The sequence below is a fragment of the Grampus griseus genome (assembly GCF_964374135.1).
Source record: "Grampus griseus genome assembly, chromosome: 14".
NCBI classification, from domain to species: domain Eukaryota; kingdom Metazoa; phylum Chordata; class Mammalia; order Artiodactyla; family Delphinidae; genus Grampus; species Grampus griseus.
This window is the reverse complement of record NC_139008.1, coordinates 39,781,117-39,805,734: the sequence shown is the minus strand read 5'-3', so window position 1 is coordinate 39,805,734 and position 24,618 is coordinate 39,781,117. Positions and strand designations below refer to the sequence as shown.

The 24,618-nt window shown below is 48.4% G+C and overlaps 1 protein-coding gene across 2 annotated transcripts in view; it reads right to left on the bottom strand.

The window, feature by feature from the left end:
* The window catches only part of PCSK2 (proprotein convertase subtilisin/kexin type 2), a gene marked incomplete at both ends in the record, with an annotated part of 214,342 nt that overhangs the window by 12,683 nt on the left and 177,041 nt on the right, over positions 1-24,618 (bottom strand). For both annotated transcript variants that reach the window (XM_082670978.1, XM_082670979.1), the window contains 3 exons: positions 2,663-2,763; positions 4,725-4,940; positions 16,422-16,597. In XM_082670978.1, coding sequence (XP_082527104.1) covers positions 2,663-2,763; positions 4,725-4,940; positions 16,422-16,597 — 493 coding nt within the window. The remainder of the gene's footprint in view (positions 1-2,662; positions 2,764-4,724; positions 4,941-16,421; positions 16,598-24,618) is intronic.

Below are 24,618 nucleotides of genomic sequence, written 5' to 3'. Positions count from 1 at the left end.
AGGTCAGTTTTGGAAACACTGTTCTAGTCCAGTATATGGGCCGCTTTACTGTGGATGGTTCTCCTGGGTCACAAGTTTGCCTCTTTTGACATCTACCCCTCGAACCCAGCTCAGCCCTCTTGAACCATCCAGAAAGCCTGGGTTATGGAGAGAACCCCAAATATTTGAAGGCAGCAGTAACTCCCCACTAAAGAAATTCTTCGGAATGTCTCTGATATTGGTCTCACTGGGAAACGTGAGCAATGTTCCCGACAACTCAGAAAGGCATTTTCAAGCATTTGGCAGAAAAGCATTTTATGAGATTAAACCACAAGGTGATGACTGGTCAGAACAGAGGCGTGGTTTCCCTTTGTCCCCTGGAGCCATGGGGGTGGTCATTCTCCCTCTTCCGTAGTCCGGATGGGAATTCATTTAGACAGGATAATTTATTTACTGTATTCAAGTTGCTTTGGAAAAGCTTTCTTATTGGACCTCTGGGTGGGGAACAGCCCTCGACTGCTGCCACATATGTCACCAGGGACTCCCAGCTGCCTCATGTGAAGATAATGAGAGATGAGCTGTAGGAGATGAGCTGTAGGAAGTGTTCGTGGAGAGTCTTTCCCTCCTCCGCCCTCCGGGCTCTCTCCTGGGGCTATTTCATGCTGAGCAGTGGTTTCAGCTGCTGGCTGTTGGAGCCTTTGGGCCCACAGAGAAGTCTTGGAGTTTACTTTCCCAGGTGGGGCTCTTAGCCAAAGGCCAAACAGTACAAGAATATGGCAGCCCAGCTCCCTTGCTTTGATGTGGAACAAACTCTGAGGCATAATTTACCCTCCAGAGCTCTCCCTGGGATCAGGCTGAGGCCAGAACTTCTGAAATCGCATCCTTGCTCAGCTTCTTCCCCAGCCCGACCTGCTTCCTCTCCTCCCCAGTGGTCTCTGCCGGGATCCCTCTCTTAATAAATCACTTGCATCAAACTCTAATTTCAGGGCGTGTTTCCAACTCAGGTGATCGGTGTTCTGAGGAATTTTTGAGGACTGGCTCCCAAGACGGGCTTGAACCCCCTACTGCCAGGTATCATTTTTTCCCTCTTTATGGCAATAGACAGCACTCAATTCATGACCATTGCTCCAAAACAAAGTGTGCCTAAGTGGTGATTGCATTCTTTTCTGTAAGGAAATCTGCAAGTGTGCTAAAGAATGGAGAATAATTGGTGCAGAGCCCATGCATCTGTTTAAAGTCCCAGCAGCCTACTCCATTACTTTGACGTATGTAAGGGGTCACTTTGTAGGCATAGAGGCCTGGGAAAGTGACTTTTTGCTTGCCAGAATCTAAGGAGACTTTGAGTCAAGTTCTGCCCTCTTAGATTTAAGAGGAGGCCAGGAAGCCCTTCTTGTTCCCTGTCCTCTGCAAGGCTCTGCGGCAGGCAGCAGCTTCCCTCTGCTCGTCTGCTCCCAGCTGGAGCGAGTGAGGCTCAGACTCCAGGACCCAACAGGCCCTGAGAGGGACAGCTTCATCTTCAGGAAAGGCACATAATACGTGAGTAAGTTCTGGTCTCTGTGCTTAATAGGAAGGCTTTGACCAGTGTCCATCTCTTTCCTAAAATTTCCAACTGACTTTTGTTAAAAGAATCAAAGCTTGGCCTGGTCCAAAAGAGAAGTCACTCCCAATTTGGGGCCTTATCTGTAAAAGGGGGATAATGATGTCTTTTCTGCTTAAAGGCAGAGGGGTTGGACTAGATAATCTTTTGAAGTCCTCTCCTATTCTAGGAATCAGCTCTTACCTCCTTTGCAAGTCAAAAAATGCACTGCATATGTGCAGAGTCAAGCAGGGCTGCCTGAAGATTGTTGCTAGAAGCTCCGGTTGCCTAGCAATGGCTGACAGGGACAGGAACTCAACTTCCCTTCCCCAGGAGCCTGAATTCAACTTCTTATAAGTTGCTGCTTCTGTATTCTTGGATAATTCCCTGCCTAGCGGGCATTTGCACTTACACCACATGGGTGGTGCCTGAAGCCACAAGTTCATTGTTCAAACCCAAGGCCAGCCTCTGGTTTGCACTGAGAGAAGACAGGGGAGTGGGTGGGCAGGGACCTCTGCTGATGCTCAAATCCAAGGTGGGTCCAGCTGTACTGACCTGTGGCCTCTGCGGAGGTGGTGAGAACAGAGGGGATGGTCTCCCCTCTCTGGTAGCTGGATGGTTTCCCAGCAAAGCCCATTTCTTGGTCTACGTTGTGTGACTTCGCCCACCTTGTCTCAGTGTTAAAATGAATTCAGCCTTATAAGTTAACAAATCTGGAGCAAGAGCATCCTGTTTAACACATGTCTGAAAACCTTGCTGGATACCCGGCTTGGCAATGGTTTTCCTTCATGTAGCTGTTTGGGAGTATTATTAGAGTAAGACAGCCACGGGATCCATAGAAGATAAAAGGGTGTTTTCACCAAGAAAACATCGATGTGCCCCTATGTGTGGTTGGATGTTGGGCTCTTGTGCTCTCTCAGGATGTAGTTTTGTGGTGTGTGTGTGTGAGTGTGTGTGTGTACCATTTAGCAATGCCCACCAGAGTTCATTGGCCCTGACTATTTACTGACTCTCACACCCACTTTTGCCTCTGTGGACACCTAGGTGGGGAGACATGTCTCAGTCCACCCTGCAGAACCAGCCCTTGGTCCCGAGATGGAAACATACTTAGCCTCTAAAGCCAGTGCAAACACTCCAGCTGCCTCGGGAGCAGCTGCGGATGTCCCAGAATGCCTCAGGGTGCAGTTGCCGTACAGATCTGTGGTTGCCTGGAGGGGAAGATAGCGAGTAATGAGTGAGTCACACTGCTTTAAACCCAAAACAACACGGAGCAGAGGATTTTCTATTTCTTTTACTTAAACTCTGCCTTGTTCTGAAGAAGATTAAGATGAAGGTAAGGATAAGCTTAGCACCCATGTATCTATTTTGCCATGCATTTTATCTGAGTTTCCTAGTAGCCCATGCAAAAAGGGAAACACAATCAGTTATAGTTACAGTGTCCACAAGATAAAAGCAAGTCAATTGTTCATAGAAGCTATCTGCAGCTATTCTAGAGACCAGAGAGACATTTATCTTCTGGATCCTAAAAGGAAACAACAGGTGGAAAGTGACAAGCCAATATCACCACCATAGTCAAAGCAATGGTGAGTTTTGTTGCATTGGGATTGGCTCAGAAAGCTCAGGGCCAGTCCATCAGCAATTTCCTTTCCCTTCAGGAAAAAGGGTGGCATTCCCAAAGAGGAAAGACAAAACAGGCTCAGCCACAGTTTGCCTAGAGGGACAGGCCATTAAAGAGAAGTGTTACATTCTCTACATCTAAAATCCACGGAGAGAATCTGGAACACACTGAGCGACACCTCTGATACATGAGTGATCACCCCAAGGGAGGCTAATCAACTGAGTTTTAAAGGATTTTACAAAGAGAAAGTCCCCATTTGCAGTGTTTGTGAGAGCCAGGGTTTTCATTAAGATCATTTATAAGCCACGAGAATACTCCTTCCTCCTGTTTGTCTGTAGGCTCCTCAAGTGGGCCTATTATTTTGGGGGACAAAGTACCAGGGAGGTTTAAAAGCATCTACTTGCGGAAAATGACAATATTCAAAGAGAACTCAAGGCCCCTCCCCAGCCGTAGTAGAAAGAGAGTCATAGACAGGCGCTGAGGACAAAGTGACACCATTGGGAGGCTCTTGGGGCAGGGAGGGGAGCTTCTTCACTTGTCCCTTTCTGCCCATGTAGCTTGTAGGATGAGAGAGGTGAAACCTTCTTCTGCTTGGGAGGACCTGACACGATCTCCATCCTCCCCAAGACCAGGGGGAGCCCCAGGCTCATGGAGGGAGTCAGGCTAAGGTCTGTGTCTCCTGTAGGTAAAGGGCTTCTCCTGGGTCACGTGAGAGCCTGGCCAGCTGGTCAGGTGGAGCCCAGGCAGGCACCTGGGACTGCAGGACTAGCTGGTATTGGTGACTGTGTTCCTCCCAACCCCAGAGGAGGCAGTGGCCAGGCAGGACGTATCTCAGCAGGACTCCTGAACCAACCACTAAATTCCAGGCTTGGAAGACTGAGGAAAGGCCCCTATGCGAGTGAAATACCCAGAGAGAGGAAGAGATCCCAAAATGCTCGTTATGCTTTACAGACATACATTTCTAGGGGCCTTGGAAAATTCACTATTAAACCTCGGTGCCCAGGAAGGAAGAGTTGCTCAAAGTGCAGTAAATAAGTCTGTGATTCTTAACCTTTTTGTTTTCTCAATCATGGACCCATTTTAAAATACGATGGAACACACTACTCTTCCTTTGAGAAAACACACATGTGCCCACTTTGGGGGGTTTTATGGACCCAGAAAAGTCCGTCCATGGCTGCTATTTTTAAATTGCTGTAATAAATGGACGAGCTCTTGGCTCAGATGGGTGCAGGTGTGATGCCCCAGTTCTTAATATTAGTTATCCTTATAAGTGACGTGCTGGGGGCAAACCAGAGTTCATCATTATTTGTAAGCCAAAACAATGAACAAGAAAATCGATGGTACATGAGCGGGAAGGAGGTCATCACGTTCTTGTTTATCGTAGGTCTCTACCTTGATAACAAGGCATCATCAGCCTGGAAGAGGGTGGATCTCCCCCGGGGATAGGCCCTGACTCTTTGAGGGAAGGGGGGTGGGGAGCTCCTCCTCCCATGACGTCACTGTGTCTGCGCATGACGTCAGGAGTGTCCACCCACCCGGCCTCGCACTCACCACTCCGGCCTCGGGGTTGCGCTTGCGCCCGTTGCTGAAGGTGGAGGCCAGGGTGGAGGAGCAGCTCTCATCGTACAGGGCGGTCCTGCCGTCGTTGATGGCCGAGTTGATGGAGATGGTCCACATGCTCGAGGCGTAGCCGTCGCAGTTGCAGTCGTCGTAGCTGCCGCCGTCCCCTGAGGCCCACACGTAGATGCTGCCTTTGCCCCCTCGGCCCTGGGGTGGGGGGCGACAGGGAGAGATGCGCGGGCTGCAGGGGGTCCCGCCGGGGCTGGGGTCGGGGTCCGGGTGGGGACCTGGGCTTCTTCAGCAGCTGAGAGCAAGGACTGGCTTCCTTTCTATCTGCCCTTGAAAACCACTATCATTCTGGCCGGGCACCGTGAGAATTTTTCTTTTCAGGAAGGATTCAATAGAAAAGTCATCCGAATTTACAATTTAAGCTGGGGATAATAACGTGAAAAAAACTGGAAGAATCTCCTCAAAACTGACAAATGAACTGCTTTTAAACATAGTACATTCTCATGGTAAAAAGTCAAAGTATATGGAAAGGAAAATGAAAAAAAAATACGCCTGCATGTAATTCTTATATATTCTTTCAGGCATTTTTCAGCAAAAATGCAAATGTACTTGTATATTTATATCAATACTTAGCCAAATAAGATATAAAAGATATTTATAGCTTCTATTTTATATATTATATATATTTTATATAAGTTTACATATATATGTAGATATTGTAAGTATAAAATACACATTTTACTTGCAGATTATATATATGTTGGGGTGTGTGTGTGTGTGCGTGTGTGTGTGTGTGTGTATATATATATATATAATACACTTTTTTTTTACTCAGTTGGATCATACTAGAATTCTTTTAAGCAAAATATATATATTGTACCTGTGTAAGGGAACACCAAATATATAAATATAAGAAGAAAGTCTAATATGATCAAGTAAAACATACAGCAGAAATAATTTTAAACATAATGACGTGTACAGTGATTACTGCCATATGCTAATTAGTTATAACCAGCAAGCTTAGTTGTAGGTACCTACAGTTTGCATTGCTTTTCTGTTTAAACCACTTTCTTAATGCTTCTGTTTTTCTTTTCCTGTTCTCTGCCTTCTAGGAGAATTCTCTCTGCCTCCACAACCTGGAGTGGCCATTCCTTCCAGCTTCCTATCTTCTGACCCCAGGGGCAGGAGGGCCGGGCTACCCTGCTTTGACCCGCAGGCTGGGTGGGCGGTGATGAGGGCAGGGATGCCGTGTGGCAGGTGAGCAGTAGGTGTTCAGCCTGGCCAGGACTCTGGGTAACCCTCTAGGGCGAGGACAAAAGTAGAAATCATGGCAGAGAAAGTCTGTCCCTGCACGGCCACCAGCGGTCCTCGGTCCTAACTCAGTGGTTTAAGGGCGGCGACGCCAGAGGAGAGAGGATGATTGGGTCACCGCCAAAGTCTCTCTGCCTCCTGACAATGAGAAGTGACATTCTGATTGCTTCTAACAGGACTTGGAGTTAATTAGCCTGTGCCTGACTGAGTCAATACATCAACAAAGGTTGATTCAGCCACTAGCTGAGAACTGTCTTCAGCACCTTGATATATCTGTCCTGGAAAACTCTATCCAAACGAGCAACTGCTCTCAGAAACCAGGACACAGAGGGAAACAAACGTATCATCCTTACAGCTGGTGCAGGGGATCACCCTCTCAAGCAGACTCAGATTTGGGCTCAATGTCGGGAAATGGCACCCTCGGAAAGTGAAACAGACATGAATCAGGGTAAATGGGTGAGGCTGCCACCTGAGGAAACTTCCTCTGAACCAGCCCACAGGTGGGCTGCTCGTGAGACAAGCAACCTCCGCTAAAAGGAAACCAGTGCTAAAAGCGTTCTCAGTTTGGTGTAGGGAGAAGGATCGTGACTCTAACTTGTCCGGCTTTCTCTGTATTCATGCCCCCTTTACTGTATGATTTGCAGCGCTGCCCATCAAGAGGAGAGGTCCGTTTCCCACTGCTTGAATCAGGGCTGGCCTCCTCTCTTGCTTCGGCAAACAGGATGTGGTGGGAAGTGGTGCTGTGTCGGTTCCAAGCATTGGTTTCAAGGAGACCTACCCACTTCTGCTCTCCCTCAGAGCACCATGGGAACCAACCTGAGTTAGCCGGCTGGTTGATGACCGACAGTCCAGTCAGGTTCACTGTCACAGCCAACAGCTGCCAGACAGGGGAGGCTACCTCAGACCAGAAAGTCTGTAGCTCACCCCGCAGCTGACCACAGATGCATGAGTGAGGCCACCTGAGATTAGCCAAGGATGGCCCAGGTCGGCAGACCTGTAGACCCATGATCAGACTTAAATGGTTGTTATTTTAAACTACTGAGTTTTGGGGAAGTTGTTATGCGGCTTTGCTCACTGATACACAGAGAATAACTATCAGCATGTTTCTGAAGAGTGAGCAGCAAACATTAGTTTTGTTTTGGATGTAAGACTTGCCCACAAGAATACTTTGATTGCTAGGAATATTAAACATCATTTTCCTAAGATGTGTGTGTGTGTGTGTGTGTGTGTGTGTGTGTGTGTGTGTTTACATGAGGCAGTAATAATTATATTCTTGCTTCTAATGATTGGGTATCAGCACCAAATAGTCCCTGGCTTCTGGGGAAGATGGGCCACTGAGGAGCAGACCCTGGTTCTGAGGGCAGGTGGGGAGGGGCATCTATAAGAGGCTGAGAGCCAGCTGTGGGATGGGCCCGTTATCAGCATGCCACACTTTCCTGTTGAAATGACACCCCAAGATCCACTTCTGCCCCCCAGCTTCACCTGAACAGCAGCTGGGCTGAAACCAAGATAGAATAACTGCGACCCGCATTCAAGCAATCATCCACTGGCGGGTATGACAGATGATAATCACAGCAAGCACTTCTGCAGCACTTACTGTGTGCCAGGGACCGCTCTGAGCACTTTACACAGTAACTCACTGCATCCTCACAGCAATCCTGTGCAGCAGCACAATTCACACCAGCCACACGAAGGATAAAATACTTAGGTAGAAATTCAACAAACTAAAAAAAAAAAAATAGGACTTTGAAATTCTGTGGAGGGACACAGGTGGAAAGACACACCAACACTGTCATGTTCTTGGATAGAAAGGCAGCATCACAGAGATGTCAGTTTTCCCCAAGTTAACTTACAAATTTAACTTGATCCCGAGAGGTACACTGCATTGATCAAGATACTGCCATGCTGGGCAGTTCAACAGAGGGAATTTTATCCAGGGAGCAAGTGGTAAAGAAGAGCAAAACCCCAAACGGGGTGTGGAAGGGTCACCCACAGATGAGGGGGTAGATGGCCCAAAGCCTGCACTGCGCAGGGGTGGGCTTCCTGCTGGGGGTCTCCCGCCCTTACTCTGTAACGCATGCTCAGTGGAGACTGGTGGGCACACTTGCCCTCCATGTTATTCTGGTTGACAATGGAATTGCCTTCTCTGCCTCTCCTGCCACTCCTGCTTTTTTTTTTTTTTTTGTCAAGTGTATTTATATGTGGTGCAATTCCACTTTGAATTCTGTCTTTGTATTAGTCTTCTGGAGTATAGTGGGATTAATGTCTCTCAAAAGTTTTCACAAAAAGAGAATTTTTCACCAAGGCACTATTGGCGGTATTTAACCACCGATGTTGTCAACCGGAGGTGATTTTGTGCCCCAGGGGGCATTTGGCACCGTTGGAGACATTTTTGGTGGTCACAACCAGCATCTATTGGGTAGATGTGTGTGGTGTATGTACTATTAGCATCCAGTGGGTGGAGGCCAGGGATGCTACTAAACTTTCATAATGCATAGGGCAGCCCTCTGCCTCCTGTCCCCACCAGCTACCAACTAAGAATTATCTGGCCCAAGTGTCAACAGTGCTGAGGCTGAGTCTTTGCTCTAACCTATTGGCAAAGGGCAGTGAGTTGGAACTTGCCGATTTTAAAAGTATATTCTAAAGCAGCCTTTCACAGACTCACATTTCTTAAAAGTTCTTGCCGATTTTGTATTTTGCTTATAATATAAAATAATGGCACAAATTGCTTACCATCGGCTATAGTAAAGTTCCAGCTTGAGGCTGGTGCGGTGACTCTGTGTACCCTCAGCACATCACCTGTCCCAGGAGGTGAAGATCCCACTTTGAGAGACTTCGGGCTAAAGTGAGTCGGTCCCTTCATCCTCCCCAGTGCCTAGTGACCCGGACTAATGAGCCCCCTCCCCAGGCCCTGGCCCAGTGGTGGTATCTGCCTGCAGACACTGATGAGGACAGCCTGATAAAGTTTGTATTTCCTAAACACTCGATTACACTCATTTTTATTTTCCAGTCACCTCGACATCTTAATACAACACTGACATACTTTAAAAAAGTCATTATATTTTTATAATGAAAACCATATTCATTGTGGAAGAACTGGAATCTAGAGCATGAAGAAGAAAATAAAAATCCCATGTGATCGCCCATGAACAGAAAATCACTGGTGATATGTTGTGTATTCCTGCCAGTTATATATATAAATGCAAAGTATAAGAACAGGTTTAAGAATGAAATTGGGAGTGAAGTAAGTCAGAAAGAAAAAGACAAATACCATATGCTAACACATATATATGGAATTTAAGAAAAAAAAATGTCATGAAGAACCTAGGGGTAAGGCAGGAATAAAGATGCAGACCTCCTAGAGAACGGACTTAAGGTTATGGGGAGGGGGAAGGGTGAGCTGTGACAGGGCAAGAGAGAGTCATGGACATATACACACTAACAAACGTAGTAAAGTAGATAGCTAGTGGGAAGCAGCCGCATGGCACAGGGATATTGGCTTGGAGCTTTGTGACAGCCTGGAGGGGTGGGATAGGGAGGGTGGGAGGGAGGGAGACACAAGAGGGAAGACATATGGGAACATATGTTTATGTATGACTGATTCAGTTTGTTATAAAGCAGAAACTAACACACCATTGTAAAGCAATTATGCCCCAATAAAGATGTTAAAAAAAAAAAAAAAGAATGAAATTGGGATCATAAAGTATATCCACCTTTGTGGCCCTGCTTACAATGTATTTCTCACTTACCATTACATTATTAACATTTCCTCACATAATTAAATATTACTTTACGTTATATGTTTTTATTAGTCTTCTTAAATAGCCATTCCATAATTCATTTACTCTTTTTCTTAGACGTACGTGGAAGGCTGTTTCTAGGTTTTAAAGTGCTGAAATGAACATTATTTTATATATGTCTTTGTATTCCTGTTTATTTCTTCAAGCAGAGTTTTTAAAATAGGGAATTTTGGGTGAAAAGGAATGAATGAAGATTCTTTATCCATAGTGCCATATGATTGCTCTTTATACGGCTTATTAATAATTTATATCTTCACCAGCAGTGCACAAGAACTCCACATCCAGCCTATCTGGGTCAAGATTTAGAATCATTAAAAAAATAGTTTTTCCAGCTTGGTGGAAAAAATTGGTACCTCATTGTTTTGAGTTATATATTTTTTTTCCACTATGAGCTTATCTTTTTATACCTTTACTGCTCATTAGTATTCTTGCTTTATGAATACCTTAGTAAAGCACCAAGCCCCCAAAGATAATGTCCTGTACCTATTTTTTCTTTCATGATATCCTTTTTATTGATTTGTTAGAGCTCTTTCTATATTAAAGACCTTAACCAAGTTTTTGTCATCTATATTGCATATATATATTTACCCACTTTTTTTCTTTTGTATTTTGCATTTTGACTTGCAGAAAAATTTCCACTTTATTACTTATGTCTATTATTTTTTACAAATATATATTTAAATACCATATTAAACTATGCATTGATTTACAAGCATTGCTTTTCTGTACTCACAGTTCATGGAACAATTTTATTCAACCTATTCACAAACACATTTGACATTTGTGTGTTTGTCCTCACAAGATCACTGGTCACCCAGCAGTTTTTCTGGGCTCATTGTAGTAGCTATTGGTGCTGATTGTCAAATATTCCTAGCTGCCCACTGTCTAGGCCCATGATAATGCCCCCTTGTGCTTGGGTGGGGTCTTATAAGCTGTGTTAATCAGTGAGTTGTGAGTGGGAGTGACAGATACATGGTATCATTCCTCAGCTGAACCATTTACCGGTCAGTGCCAGCTGTGCAGAGCTCTTTCTTTCCCTCTGCACAGTGAGTAGCAATGTTCCAGGTGTCAGCTCTGATCCCCAGGAGACTGTGGTGAGCAGAGCCTTCTACTGACCATGATGGCTGAGCAGCTGATTGAGAAATAAACCTTTGTGCTTTCAAGCCCCTGAGCTTTGGGGGCTGTTTGTTACTGCAGCACAATGTAGCCTCTCCTGACTGATAAAGTTCATCACATTTGGTTCCATTTAGTTTATATAGATATAACGTTAAAAAAAGATACAGCATTAAAAACCTCTCTCTTTTTAATATAGTCCCTGAAATATATATATTCAGGGAATATAGTATAGTCCCAGAAAATTTTATCCCAAGCCAAAAGTAGCCATTTGTATCATATTAGAACAGTTGCTGTTTTCACTTTTCTCTAAATGTATATTCTGACTCCTGACAACTTAACCACCTACTGAATTGCTTTTTGCTTTTTTTTGCTTTTTTAGTGTGAATAAAAACCTTTTAATTTGAAAAACGTTAAGCGTCACGAAAAGTAGAGTGAATGGTATAATGAATCTCCCTGTATCCATTGACCAGCTTTAACAATGACCAGAGTTGTAGAAATTTTGAAAGGTTTTATGAGTAATACTTATTACTCTTTTTTGAGGGGTAAATATTTCCTCTTTTACGTGTAGAAAGTCCCTCTCTGGCACAGTATCAGTGACTGCATTATATTTCTGTGTAGCTGTTTTATGGTTTCATTCTTTATTCCCTTCTCTTCTGTACTTGGAATGTTGGGGGTAGCAGTGAAGTCACACAGAACCTTAAACAAGGGTGACAGATGAGTGGACCCCTCCTGGGAGCGGGGGCTCACTCTCAGAGAACTGCTGGTCACGCCTACAGGGAGAAGCAGTGGGTCCCAGTTTATGCCCCTTCAAAAACAGATGCTGAGACCAGGACTTGGGGGGCGATCTCAGGAGACACAAGTGAGCATGAGATGGGGATAGGGGTGGGGGGAGGGAGAAGGGCCAACCAAGTGTGAGCTGATGAGGAGCCTCCCCCCAGCCTCTGGAGACCCCTGAGAACCTGTCCCCAGGACAGCGCGCCGTCGGCTGCCCCACAGTCCGGGCTGCGCGGCCTGGGACTGGGAGCGCCTCCCGTGGGGTCGGCAGGTCCTCAGGCAGAGGCGCAGGGAGAGGCGGCTGGTGACGCGCAGGAAGCCGCCCCCGGGCCAGGGGACTGCAGCGTCTGCCTCGCACCCCCGTGGGTTCCACGGAATTCAGCAGGAGTGGGTGGGGTGTCAGATCCCCAAGAAAGCCGAATGGAGGGTGGCACTACGTAGCCTCTGCTTAAATCCTTCACTTGAGCCCGTGTTTCCCCACACCTGCAGTTGCCCCTGACTTGTCCTGCCGTGTATCCACCTTGGAGGTAAGGCTCCCGTGCCATCCTGTCTCTTTCTAGCAGGATCCAAACACGCCGTGATGAACCTTTCTGATGTCACAGGGGCTGTGGAAGGCTTAAGTCCACATCAGTCCCTTAACCTGGTGGTTGGGTTTCTCCCTGGGCGCAGATGGGTCGCCACCATCAAGAAGGCTTAAAGGTGAGTGACAACTGCCTCGGTTGGCCCGGGATTGGGTAGTTCCCGGGAAGTGGGGCTCCCAGCGCAAAACCTCGGAAAGTCCCGAGCAACCAGGATGGTTGCCCACCCCACCTGGGGCTGGCCAACGCTTAGGAAGGGTCACCAGAAACCCGCCAGCTTTTCCTCCCGCTTCTCCTTCTCAGAGATGAAAGGAGGGACTGTAACTGAGAAAGGCATCTCAGAGGCCGAACCGCAGATTCCAAGCAGCGGCATCCCCTGTGCAGTTGGGAACCTTCGTTTGGTTTCAGAGCATCAATCAGGGCTCCTGGAGGAGTCCTGAGAGCTTCTTGGCAGGAGGCATCGTTGCCGCCAGAGGCCCCGGCACTTGTGCCACTGTGTCAGGCCCACTGCTCTGATTAAATTTCAGCAGGGCACCAGGCTCCTCCTCGCGCGTCCTGATTAATCACTGTCTCCTTGGGCAGCCTCCCCCACCCCGCCCCCCTTCCTGGATGGTGGCTTTTGAGCCAGTCTTGCAAGTGACCCCTAGTATAATATATTCCAGCTCCAAGATCTGGGATCTGTGTTTGAGCCCTTTGCAACCTCCCATCCCCCGCCCAGGAAATAAACTATCAATGCTCTGTCTCATCCGTGCCTGTGCCTCAGAGGATTTTCTGTTCCCTTGTCTTTAAATATTCCTAAGATGTTCCCTCTGGTAGCAACCCTGAGGTGTGATTAATAAGAGGTTGGGGTGTAGTCATCAGAGCCAGCCAAAAACGTGCCAGAGCTGCCCTGGGTGCATTTCCTTAAGATGTGGAAAGAAGTTCATGAGTCAGTCATCACTCTCAAGACCCTCTAGTGGTCTCTGAATTCCTCTTCTGGTTGTCAGAGTGATGTAAGATGCCGTATCCCATACCAGCTGGGCTTTGCTCGCCATCAGTCTCTCTGTAAGGGCTACATCCTTTTCTGACCAGCAAACACATCGCCATATTGGTCCTTTATTACCCAGAGAGAGATGACTCCAAGTTCAGATTAGGCTTTGCCCAAATTGCACTTGGAGATTGTGGTAGATGGTAGTGGGTGTCGCCCGTATTCCTTCGAGCTTGTGGCTTCTTCTGCGCTGGGGGTTTCCAGATGTCAGCACAGGCGTCTCTTCGTGTAAGGGATTTCTCCCCAGAGGCTGAAGGCTGCCCTGCACACCTCCCTCCCGGCTGAAAGTGCTGGGACATTTACACCCCTTGGGAACAACCTGAACCACTGACTTTTCCGCCAGCTCCCGTGCCGCCGGCTGGGATAACTTCAGTGTGTGTTCTGCATGGTTTCCCAGTTTCCCCGTGGGATTAAGCTCCAGTTGACGGTAGTAGCTGACTTGATAACAAATCCTTTAATAGCCCCTTTCTTCCCTGTTATACCTCCCCACTCACTCCCTTTACCTCCCAAATCAACTACCTGAACTCAACCCTCACCTCAGGGTCCACTTCTGCGGGATCCTGAACTAAGTCAGTTCCAAGATATACCATAACTCAGGGGTCTCTGTCTGTCATCTACTCCCGTGTGTAATGTGAAGAATGTCTTAACTGTAAATTCAACACATAGACTATAAAGAGGAAGAAACTGAAATAAACAAACGGGGAAAAGGTTTCCTTCTTCTCTTACTTCATGCCAGCTGCTTGCTGTCTCCGTTAAGTATTTATTGAGAAAATTTAGGAGATGCAAACTCAAATCCCTAAGGAGCCCATTTATGTGAGAAGCAGATGTCATCCGATAGGGAGTGGTGGGGTCCGTGGCAGATGGTACATCCCTGGAAAGTTGTCTTATCCTCCGTTTCCTCTTCCTCTCCCCTTTTATCATTACAGTGTTGGTCAAACAAAACCTATCTGCAAGATGCTAAAATTCAAAGACAAGCATAAGAATTTCTTTAGTGTAACAGGTAATTATCTGACTCCTTTGTTCAGGTGGAGATCACCTTTCAGGGGTACATTTTCCTTTAGACCTGACCAGTCAGCTGAAATAACTGAGAGGAAGTCTTTTTTGCTCATGTATAATACCCCATTGCTCAATTCTATAACAATTCTATAACACTGTCCAAAAAAATTTCACCTTGAAATAAGGAAAGAATCCTTCCTACAGCTTGGGGGAAAGTCAAATGAGAAACTGTATTTTTCACCATACTCCACTTTGTAAAATATTTACGTGCTGTCAGCTGAAGATAAGTCATAACAAATTATTCTCCTAAGTTCTGGTGTACTTGGCATGCTTTGCAGAACAATCATACTTGAAAGAGCCTTTTTAGTTGCAGCAGGGGACGCTACAGATGGAAAGAGAGAAGTACCCTGCCTTGAAATGTGATGGAGCCGTTCAGAAGCTCATGGAGAGTGACAGGACTCGCCCGGGGATGTACTGCACTGAGCCCATCTGCACTGTCAACCCTGACAGAGGCCAGATGTCACCTACTCTCTGACTCTCTTTTGGCCTCAGGTGTCAAAAAATGCTTCTCAGTGAAAATCCGTGTCTGATGGGGAAGGGGGGCATCTGCCAGGTGTTCCCCTGGGTAATGTGCTGTCACTGTCACCTGGTTCCGGGCCTGGATGTGCAATCGTCTCTCTCCAGCCACACCGTGAACAATGCGATAAGGAAATAGCTGTCTGTATGTCAGAAGTCTCACCCTATAAACTCCTAAGGGTCTGGGCATTGAAATGGGGCAGCAGCACTACCTCCTGCCCCTCCCCGCCATCCTATTGGTGACCCCCCCACCCCCCGTAAACTGCACTGTGCCATTCCAATGCCAGGGATCTTTGTGGCTGTCTCAGACGGGCTGAGGGCAGGGACAGGGCATCGCATCAACCTGATGGAAAGTCCAATCCTGGGAAAAGACTAAGACAAAGTGACTGAGTGCCCCGAGGAGACGGTGCCGTGGCACCAATGGCCAGTAATTCAGCCCCTCGCAGGGGCCTGCAAACACACACCAGCCTGGTGATTCAAGTCCCCAGACTTCCAGCTGAGGCCCAGCAATTGTGGAGCAGGGACAGGCTATCCCCACCGTTCCCATCTGAATTCTTGGACCACAGAGTCCACAAGCCCTAGTGAAACACTGTGCATTATGCCTCAAAGTTTTGGGGTGGCTGGTTAAGAGTCCCTAACGACCCAGGCAAACGCCAGCCGTTTGTGGGGCTTCCCAGGGCCAGCACTTGCATGTCTATCTCACACCTCACAGCGACCCCAGGAGAAATGCACCGTTATCACCATTTTACAGGCAGGAAAACGGAGGCGCAGTGAGGTCAGGTCACTGCGGATAGACACTCAGCCCCTGAAGAGCGGACCTGGGACCTGAACCCAGGGAGACTCTGGCCTGGCTGTGGTTTGCAGGGGGACTCTGCCCTGGGATCGCAGAGGCCACCTCCTGCCGCTCCCCACGGGCCGCTCACCCGCACAGGGACCCGCGGCTCCCGGCTGCCTCCCTTTGAGGTGCTGCTTTGGTCCCTGCTCCTTGGCTCTGTCCATTCCCGGACTGACCCCAGGGATGGGCAGCCACGAAAACGCGCGCTGACTCCCCCACGGGAACATCTGGACGCAGCTCCCCTGCTGTGCTCTGAAGACACCCAGTTTGCGCGGAGACCCCGCTCCCAGGGCTGCTCCCAGCCACGTCTGCACGGTGGGGTGCTAGTGCAGCTCCCTGTGGGACCCTCCTTCCCCACTCCCTTCGCAGGGGCCAGGATAGCGTCGCCCTCGGAGGGCCCCCGCCCCCTTGCCTTTGTCCTTCACAGGCGCCCCCTCCAATAAGTCTGGACCTCTAACCCAATTTGGGGTCCATTTCTCGAAGGACCTGAGCTAAGGCACAGGGTAACAGCCCCACCTCCACCGCAGCCCTGCCCCTCGCTGTGCTCAATCGGCACCAGCGATCCGCCCCTCCCCCACTCTTCACCCCTCCCCCTCCCCCACCCACACCCCGTACCCCTCCTCCCCGGGTGTGGCTCAGGGCTTCCTGGCGCAGGAACGACCTTACCTTGTTCACGCCGTCCGCCATCGCCTGGAGTGTGAGCTCCCGGGGCCCGTCCACCGTCTTCCCGTTGTCGGTGGGGCCCCAACTGGCGCTGTAAATGTCTATCAGCTGAGGCATGTGGCTGATGGAGGAGGCCTCGATAATGTCCGTCATGAAGGGCTGGTCCAGCATCCGGATCCCTGTGGACAGTGAGGGCCGGGGAGGTCTGGGTGCCGGTCCCCGGTTCACAGGAGGCAAGGTGGGGTAGGGGGCTGGGGTCCTGGGTGTGGTTGGAGGTCTGCCTTCCTCGTGCCTGGGCTCAGCCGGGCGATCCTGAATCCAGCCTCACGCTGTGTGTGTGGTCAGAGGATCAGGCAGGTGCACTGACCGATCCACTCCATCCTTTTGGACCCCACCCACTCCTTTCCTTATGCAACTATTTGAAGACAATTTTATCCCCCTCACAAAAGTTGCTAGAATTCCTAATGTGGTCTGTTTCTGATGGGAAGCTTGGCTTCCAGGGACTGGGGGGGTGATGGGGGACACGTTTCAGAGGAGAAATAAATCTACTGGGTATGACAGTGTGGGGAGGAGATTGCTCTTAGATATTTAAGGAACAATTTTAGAGGGCAGGGGGCAGGGACAGAGGGAGGGGCAGGACAGTGCAAGGGGGAGGGGCAGGGAAGGAACTCTCAGTTGCATCGTAGCTGAGAAGGGACTTTGGCTAGGGGGACAGAAATGTTGAAGGGGTCATTCTAAAATATATTTGCAGTGGGGTGCAGGATACACCCCCTCCTCCTTCTCCCCTAGGCCACCTTTGTAAAGTGTGTGCTTCTATGATGCCTTGTAGGAGTGACTTCTCGCTGGGAACTTTTCTCTGATTGTGTGACTGTGTGTACAGGGACTCAGGAGGAGCCCAGGCCTGTGGCACCCACGGTTCACATCACCCTTGGGCTGTCTGGAAAAAGCCTGTCCACTCAGCAGCAGCCAACGGGAAGGGCATTTGTTCCTTCATCATTACCCTCTAAACATTGCTGTTTGGGGCCAAGATTGTTCTCTGCTTGATACGCTATTTTGTAGCAAGGGACCTAGAGTGCTGCTGAAGCTGACCTAAGTCTTTCCATCCACGGGAGTTTTGAAACGAAGGGCTGGTCTGTACATAGTCGGAGGCTGGCTTCTGACCCTTCTTACTTGTCCCTGGTGGTCAAAGGACATTATTACACGAGCATCACCTAATGTGGTGTGCACACCAGCTCAAGGAAGGAAGATTGATATACATTGGTTACCTATGTACCTGTCACCACTTTCAAAAATCTACAGACAGGGACTTCCCTGGTGGCACAGTGGTTAAGAATCCGCCTGCCAATGCAGGGGACACGGGTTCGAGCCCTGGTCCGGGAAGATCCCACATGCCACGGGGCAACTAAGCCCACGTACCACAAGTACTGAAGCCTGCGCGCCCAGAGCCTGTGCTCCGCAACAAGAGAAGCCATTGCAATGAGAAGCCCACACACTGCAACAAAGAGTAGCCCCCACTCACCAAGAGAAAGCCTGTGCCCAGCAACGAAGACCCAACGCAGCCAAAAATAAATTAAAAAAAAAAAAAAGGGCCCCAAATCTACAGACAGTTCATGTGGATGAGAACTGCTGATTGTTGAATAAAGTTATAGGACCGCCTTCGCATCTTGATTTTCCTTTTCTAGTTGCAGGTAATAGGCTTGTATATCTTAAAGCAGTTCCCAATTATAGGGTCATTTGCAGAGCATCTCCTAAATACTGTTCCTGGGCCGCTTCTCCCCGGTCCCTGGAGTTTCTGAATATTTGCACGGGGCCTAAGCAGGTATTGGTCTAAGGTGGTTTTGAAGTGCAACCTGACGTGAGAATGGCTGTTCAGGTAATTGGGACATTGGGGGTATAAAGTTAATGCTTTTACATGCAGGTTTTGTTAATTCTGAGATAAACATTTTTCCAGAAAAAAATATAAAGCAGGAAGATTCAGGCTCTTACAGGGCCCATGAAATTGACAGAAAATTGTCTTTTCTCTTAAGGTTCTCTTTCCTCCTCCCACGTCTCATGGCCCCTCCCTTGCACTTGCACTGCAATGTTCCCCAGAGTTCACCCTCCTCCTGTCTAACCTATGATCTCAGTAGGCCTTTCCCCTGAAGTCTTTCTGGGTCCAGCTCTGCAGGTCCTCTGTTAGCACTGCACTGTCAGCCTTCTCTTACAATTGTTGATTTGTGTGTTTCATTTGCCACCAGACAGCAAGGTCTTTGCGTACAGGGCATGTGTCTATTCTGTGTACTTCTATGTCCCTGGGCATCAGCATGGCGCTTGGAATTTATCTTAAGCTTGATAAATATTTGGTGAATAAATGCATGATATAATTACCTAATTTAGTTGAGTTTCTCCCTAGCAGGGATAACAGGTCCAGACTTTCCATCCTCTACTCATAAATCAGGTCACCGTTTTTGCCAACAAGTCTAATTATTAGTTAATATCCTTCCTCCTGGAGAAAGCTCCTACAGCGGAAGCATAGCCTTTGGTTTCAACTTTCCAGAAGCTAAGTTTTATGGTTCATTTCGTTAGGGATAGGAAATCTAAAACTCCACATTTCACTTTTGGCCCACCTATATTTTGCTCATTTAGAAAGTCTGTTTAACAAAGGTGGCCGACAGCTTACAGAGTAAACTGAAGAGCACAGCTTCTTCTCACACGTCGTGTCCACTTTGTGGACTGGAAATGTCGCAGAGAGGCTGGTATTCACTCGTCTGCAAGGAGGAAACTCAGATGGTCTTGAACTCATCCAGTGCCCGGATGACCAGCACTGAATAGCCTGCCTCCATTGAAAAGAGGGAGGAGTTCAACTCTGGTCAAAGCGCACCCGGACCGTCCCACGTGCCAAACAGTGGCGACTTTGCATTTTGTCACCAGCTGGTGCCCTTTGCCCTCTCTCTTTGCAGGTCCTGTCTCTCTGCCTCTTTCCCTCTTCATCCTGCCCTCGCTCCCTTTGTGCCACCCAGAACATCAGAGCTGTTGTGTATTAATCTCCGGACTGTTCAGCATCTAGGGAGGCAGGGGCGGCCAGGGGCTGGGAGCAGGGCTCTCATTCACATTCAGGGCCCAGGCCCCCGGCATTCTTTGAATCTCATTAAGCTCGGAGGGAATGAGGCATGCATGAATTGAATGAGATACAGTATTAATTTTTGCAGGCAACTGCCCCATTAGCGGGCAAGACCCAGGCTCAGGGTGACCCAAGGGTTTTTAGGGAGGGACTCTGCCCCTGGATGGTCTAGGGGGGTGGGGAGGGGGAGAGAGCGAGAAAGATGGGGAAGGCAAGAGAGTGAGAGTGAGAGGCAGAAGGAGAGTGGGAAGCCCAGGGAGCCAGGACTCGGCCTCCTCACGTTTGCACAATGCTCTGCTGGCTGCGGCGAGGTGATGGCAGGAGAGCCTGCACGTCAAGCATTTCTGTCCCCTGCCCTTCCGCCAGCCTGAGCACCGCATTCATGACCAGCAGTGAATCTGTGAGTCCCTCCTGCCTTTTAGAACCTGAGCCTCACGCCTGCTGCATGGCTTGCTTGCAGCCCTGGGCTCTAGGGGCTGCACAGCCCGGGGATTTGAGCTAAATCCTCTGCCTCTCCTCCTGCTACAAAAGGTGAGCTGGTACGGACACCAGGAAGTGCTACGTCCGCCCCCACACCTCAGGGTCGATAATCGCCACTGTTGTGTTCACTAGTGTTCATCTGCAGGCTAGGGAGCCGATGCATGCTGGTCTAGGTCTTAAGGATCTGGAAACATGTTAATCATTGTGCCAACAAGCGATTTTTACTGATTTGTTTAAAAACTCAGATAAAATACGTACAAACTCACTGGACTATTAGGAGTTTTATTGGCCAAATATGTGGAAGCAATTCATCGCTGGTAGAGAAATTTCAGGGTACTTTGATAATGGTCTACAGTGCGGTTTTCAAACTCCTTTTAGAATCTTTGCTCAAAGGAGCACTCGTTAGCAGATGCATAAGTCTATCTGCTCTGCCTTCAGAGGAAGGCAGGTAAGGCCAATGCCACCTGGCCTGGTCCCAGCCTGGGGCTGCTCTGAGGGGCTCTGCAGACGCCCAGGGGTGATACTGTAGAACCTGCCCTCAAGTCACTTGCTGTGCCCCGGCAACTGGCAATCATGATCGGATATTGTCGTGTTTGTTTGCTTCTTGTCTAGGTCTCCCTTTAGACTCGAAGCTGTGTGAGGGCAGGTGTCTTGTCTGCTGACTCACTGCTGCATCCCTGCCCCCCAGCAGGACCGGCACATGGTGGGCACCCAGCTGCAACTCCTGAGTCCTGGAAGGGGCTGAAGGCAAGAGATAGCATCTCCCAAAAGGCGTGATGCATTTCGAGCCTTTTTCATACTCTCAGAGGTAGAAATCTGACTAACTTGCAAGAAACATCATTTGAAGGGTTCATTATTTATATCGGTTGTCCATTTATTTGGTTTTGTGAATTTTGAATAATACACTGTCAATTTCGATTTTTTGTCTCAGTCCCTTTTGGCTAAAGATGCCAAACATTGATTTAAAAATTAAAACTAAGAAAAGAATTAGGTTGTCTTAAAGAGTTACTTTAATAAAGTCATGTTTAAAATAAAAAATGGAAATTAACCTTTCTCTTCAAAACGTATAAATAAGTGGATAAGGAAATGTAAGTAATTAAACTTTCAAAAAAGTTTGGAAGTTATTAAAGCTTTGAGACAGCACCAAGACTTTGGGACAGCCAGACTAATTGGAATCTTCCTCTCTCCTTGCCATGTGTTAGCTAGAAGAAGTGGTAACAGCTGTGCTCATGGAAACAGGCAACAGAAGTCAAAGAGAGAGCTCATCTTAAGGAAGAAGTTTCTAGAGTTACCCATGTCCAAAGGCAGAACAGACTTTGTTGTGAGGGAGTGAGTTTCCCGTCACTGGAGGCGTGCCGTTCCAGGCTGGGTCCAGGCTACATCAGGAGAGCAGGAAAAGAGAAGCTGTTCGGGACTTCCCTGGTGGCACAGTGGTTAAAAATCTGCCTGCCAGGGCAGCGGACACAGTTTCAAGCCCTGGTCCGGGAAGATCCCACGTGCCACAGAGCAACTAAACCCGTGCGCCACGACTACTGAGCCTGCGTGCCACAGCTTCTGAAGCCTGCGTGCCCAGAGCCTATGCTCCGCAATAAGAGAAGTCACCGCAGTGAGAAGGCTGCACACTACAACAGAGTAGCCCCCGCTCACCGCAACTAGAGAGAGCCCACGCACAGCAACGAAGACCCAACGCAACCAAAAATTAATTAATTAATTAATTAAAAAAAAAAAGAGAGAGAAGCTCTTCAAATGTTTTAGTGCAGGGACCCAGGCTGCGCTGGATACTAAATTGTTTTACAATTTACTAGCTGTGTGGCCCCATGTTCAGTTTCGTTCTCTGTAAAAGAGGGATAATAATATATAATAAATATGTTCTCTTTATAAAATATATAATAATGTATGATAAAGCTGTAAAGAGGGTTGAGTTAAGGGTTTTGCATCGTGCCAGACACATTGGAAGAGACAATATGTTATTATTATTATTGCTACTGTTATTGTTGTTATCATCACGCAAGTGTCAGTGGGTGTTTGGACTCAGGGAACTTTAGACCCTCTTTGGGGCCCAAGATTTTGCGATTCTGACAGGAAAATGGAAAAGATGAGCCGCTGGGAATTCACACGCTCTATTTCCAGCATCCAGATGACACACAGTGGATGGACGGCCGTGATGCTCGTTGGCCTGGAGTGGCCTAGGGTGTTGATGCAAAGGGGTCCCCTGCCTGTCTTCACTGCTGATGGACATTCCCAGTGTGCCCTTGCTGGGGAGGGAAAGTGGGTGATGAGAAGGCCCAGGTCTCCTTGGAACTAATTTGAATGGGCTAAAGTAGCAAAGGTGAGACGGTGCTGGTAGAAGGGGAGATACCTGGTAGAAATTCCATCAGCTTTGGGTCCTTAGATCTTTATGCCCTTAATCCCTTAACTCCATTCATCCACCGATTCTTTTATTCAGTGATTAATCTCTACTGATTATCATGGGTTTATCCACAGCCGCTTCCTTCTCTTTATTCCTTCCTTGCTTTCTGTCACTCAGCAAATAGAGTTTGAGCATCCTCTGTGCGCCAGAACCTGCTGTGGGTGCGAAGGTGAGAGAAAACAGACATGGCTCCTGTCTCTGTGGACACTGTTGTCTGCCTGCGGAGAATGATAGTGATCAAAGAACCAGGCACAAGAATTTGTGATAACTGACAGTATTAGTGCTGGGAAGAGAAGATTCAGCATCTTTATCTGTGGATGGGGACTGGCCTGGGCAATGATGTTGGAGGATGCCATGGGGACCCGCTTGCTGCAGGATGAAGAGGTGGTGGCCAGGTGGGCCGTAGGGGGCAGGTGTTCTGGGCAGAGGGAGAGCACATACAAAGGCCCAGTAGAGGAAGGAGCGTGGCTACACTTCCTGACTCACAGTTGCTAGGAAGTTTCCTCTAAATTATATTTACACAGAGACTAACCACATGTGTATGGGAACTTAATATACAATGAAGGTGGTACCACAAATCAAAGGGACGGGATGGATTATTAAATAGATGGTATTGGGGATGTTTGCTCACTATTTGGAGAAAAATAAAACTTGACCCCAGCTGGCATGACATACAGAGGTGGAAGCCAGTTGGACTAATGGCCTCATGTGAAAGTTTGGGAGAAGATCCTTGCGCTGATTAAAACTGATCAGGGGCTAATATGTGGGACATACCAAGAACATGTGCAAATTAACAGGAAAAAGACAGGAACCTCCATGGAAAAATGAGAAAGTGTATGAGTAGAAGAGAAACCCAAAAGGCTCACGGGCCGATGAAGAGATGCTCAATGATTTTTTTCCTTGTTTCCCTTCAGAGGACCCATTTTATCATATCGTCTCCACTTTCCTTTCTTTTTCTGGACTGAGATTCTGCAGCACCTTAACTTTAGCCTTTTTTTGAAGACAAGAGACCCGGGATCTAGGGGGCAGTTGGGACATTGCCTCCCTACCCTGTGACTGAACACCTTGAGACGAGCAGTGATACGGGACGGCCACCAGATGGCGCTCCAGACCTCCCCAGCTCAGAAAGCTCGGGAAAGGAAAGATTCTCCGGAGAGTATAGCCCATTTATTAGTAGAACGAGGAAAATCAGCCAACTTTTGAAATTGCCAGCCAGAATGAACAAAATGTTCCCCCCAAATCTGTAAGGTAGAATTCTGCTTCTGTTGCGATTCCTGAGTACCTCTCCAGGGCTTTCTCAGGAAGAATTCCTTTCGCTCCCCTGGGGGAGCCCTGAGTCACTGGATGTCCTGCCGGGCACAGGGTGGGGACTGGACCTTCCTGCCCCTAAGCGCTTAGGACCCGTAAGAGTGGCTACAGAGGAACCAAGCTGGGGTTAAAGGAGCGCAAGAAGGCGGCCCCTTTGCTCAGAGCCTCTGTGGGGCTGGGCCTGCCTCCCCCCGGCTCTGGGCTGGGCTCCTGGATCCTCAGAGCCTTGCCTTGAGACCTGTGAGCTATCGGGGTTCATGGACACGGGTCGGGTCGTGTCTTTGAGGTACCGGGCTGCATCCGCTCGCCTTTGGCATCAGGGGTGAGTCAGAGGCTGTCACTCTGCCTGGATCTGCCCATCCGAACGAGGGGCTTGCCTGGGGCGTGTCCTCTGCCTTGCGGGTGGAGCTGCAGGCGGGACAGCCCAGGTGCTCGAGGCTGAGGTCCCGCCCCCCACCCGAGCCCACCCACCGATGAGGGATGCGAGTTGGTGGATAAACTCCCAGTCTCCTCCTCTCGGGGGGCAAGAGCCCCCCAGAGCCCCAGTTAGGGAGCCCCAGCTCATCTACACACCCTCTGTTGGTCTCTCTTCCCACCGTCTTTCCCTCTCTTTCCCTCACTGGCTTCCCAGGGTCACCTCCCAAAGAAACTCCTTGCACCCAGATCCTTGCTTCAGGTTTGCTTTTAGGGAATTCAAAGAGAGCAGGAGAATCAGGTACATTTGATAAGCAGCTTAGATGTTTTCAGAGTGCAAATTACAAGAGAGAAAAAGAAGCAGATGGAGAAAAAGACCCCAGCGGACCTCCAATTGCCATGAGCTAATCCCAACTCTTCATTGTTGCAGGCACTTGTTCTGAGGATCCCTTGTTCAAAAATCCAGTTACTTTGGGCATGCAGAAACT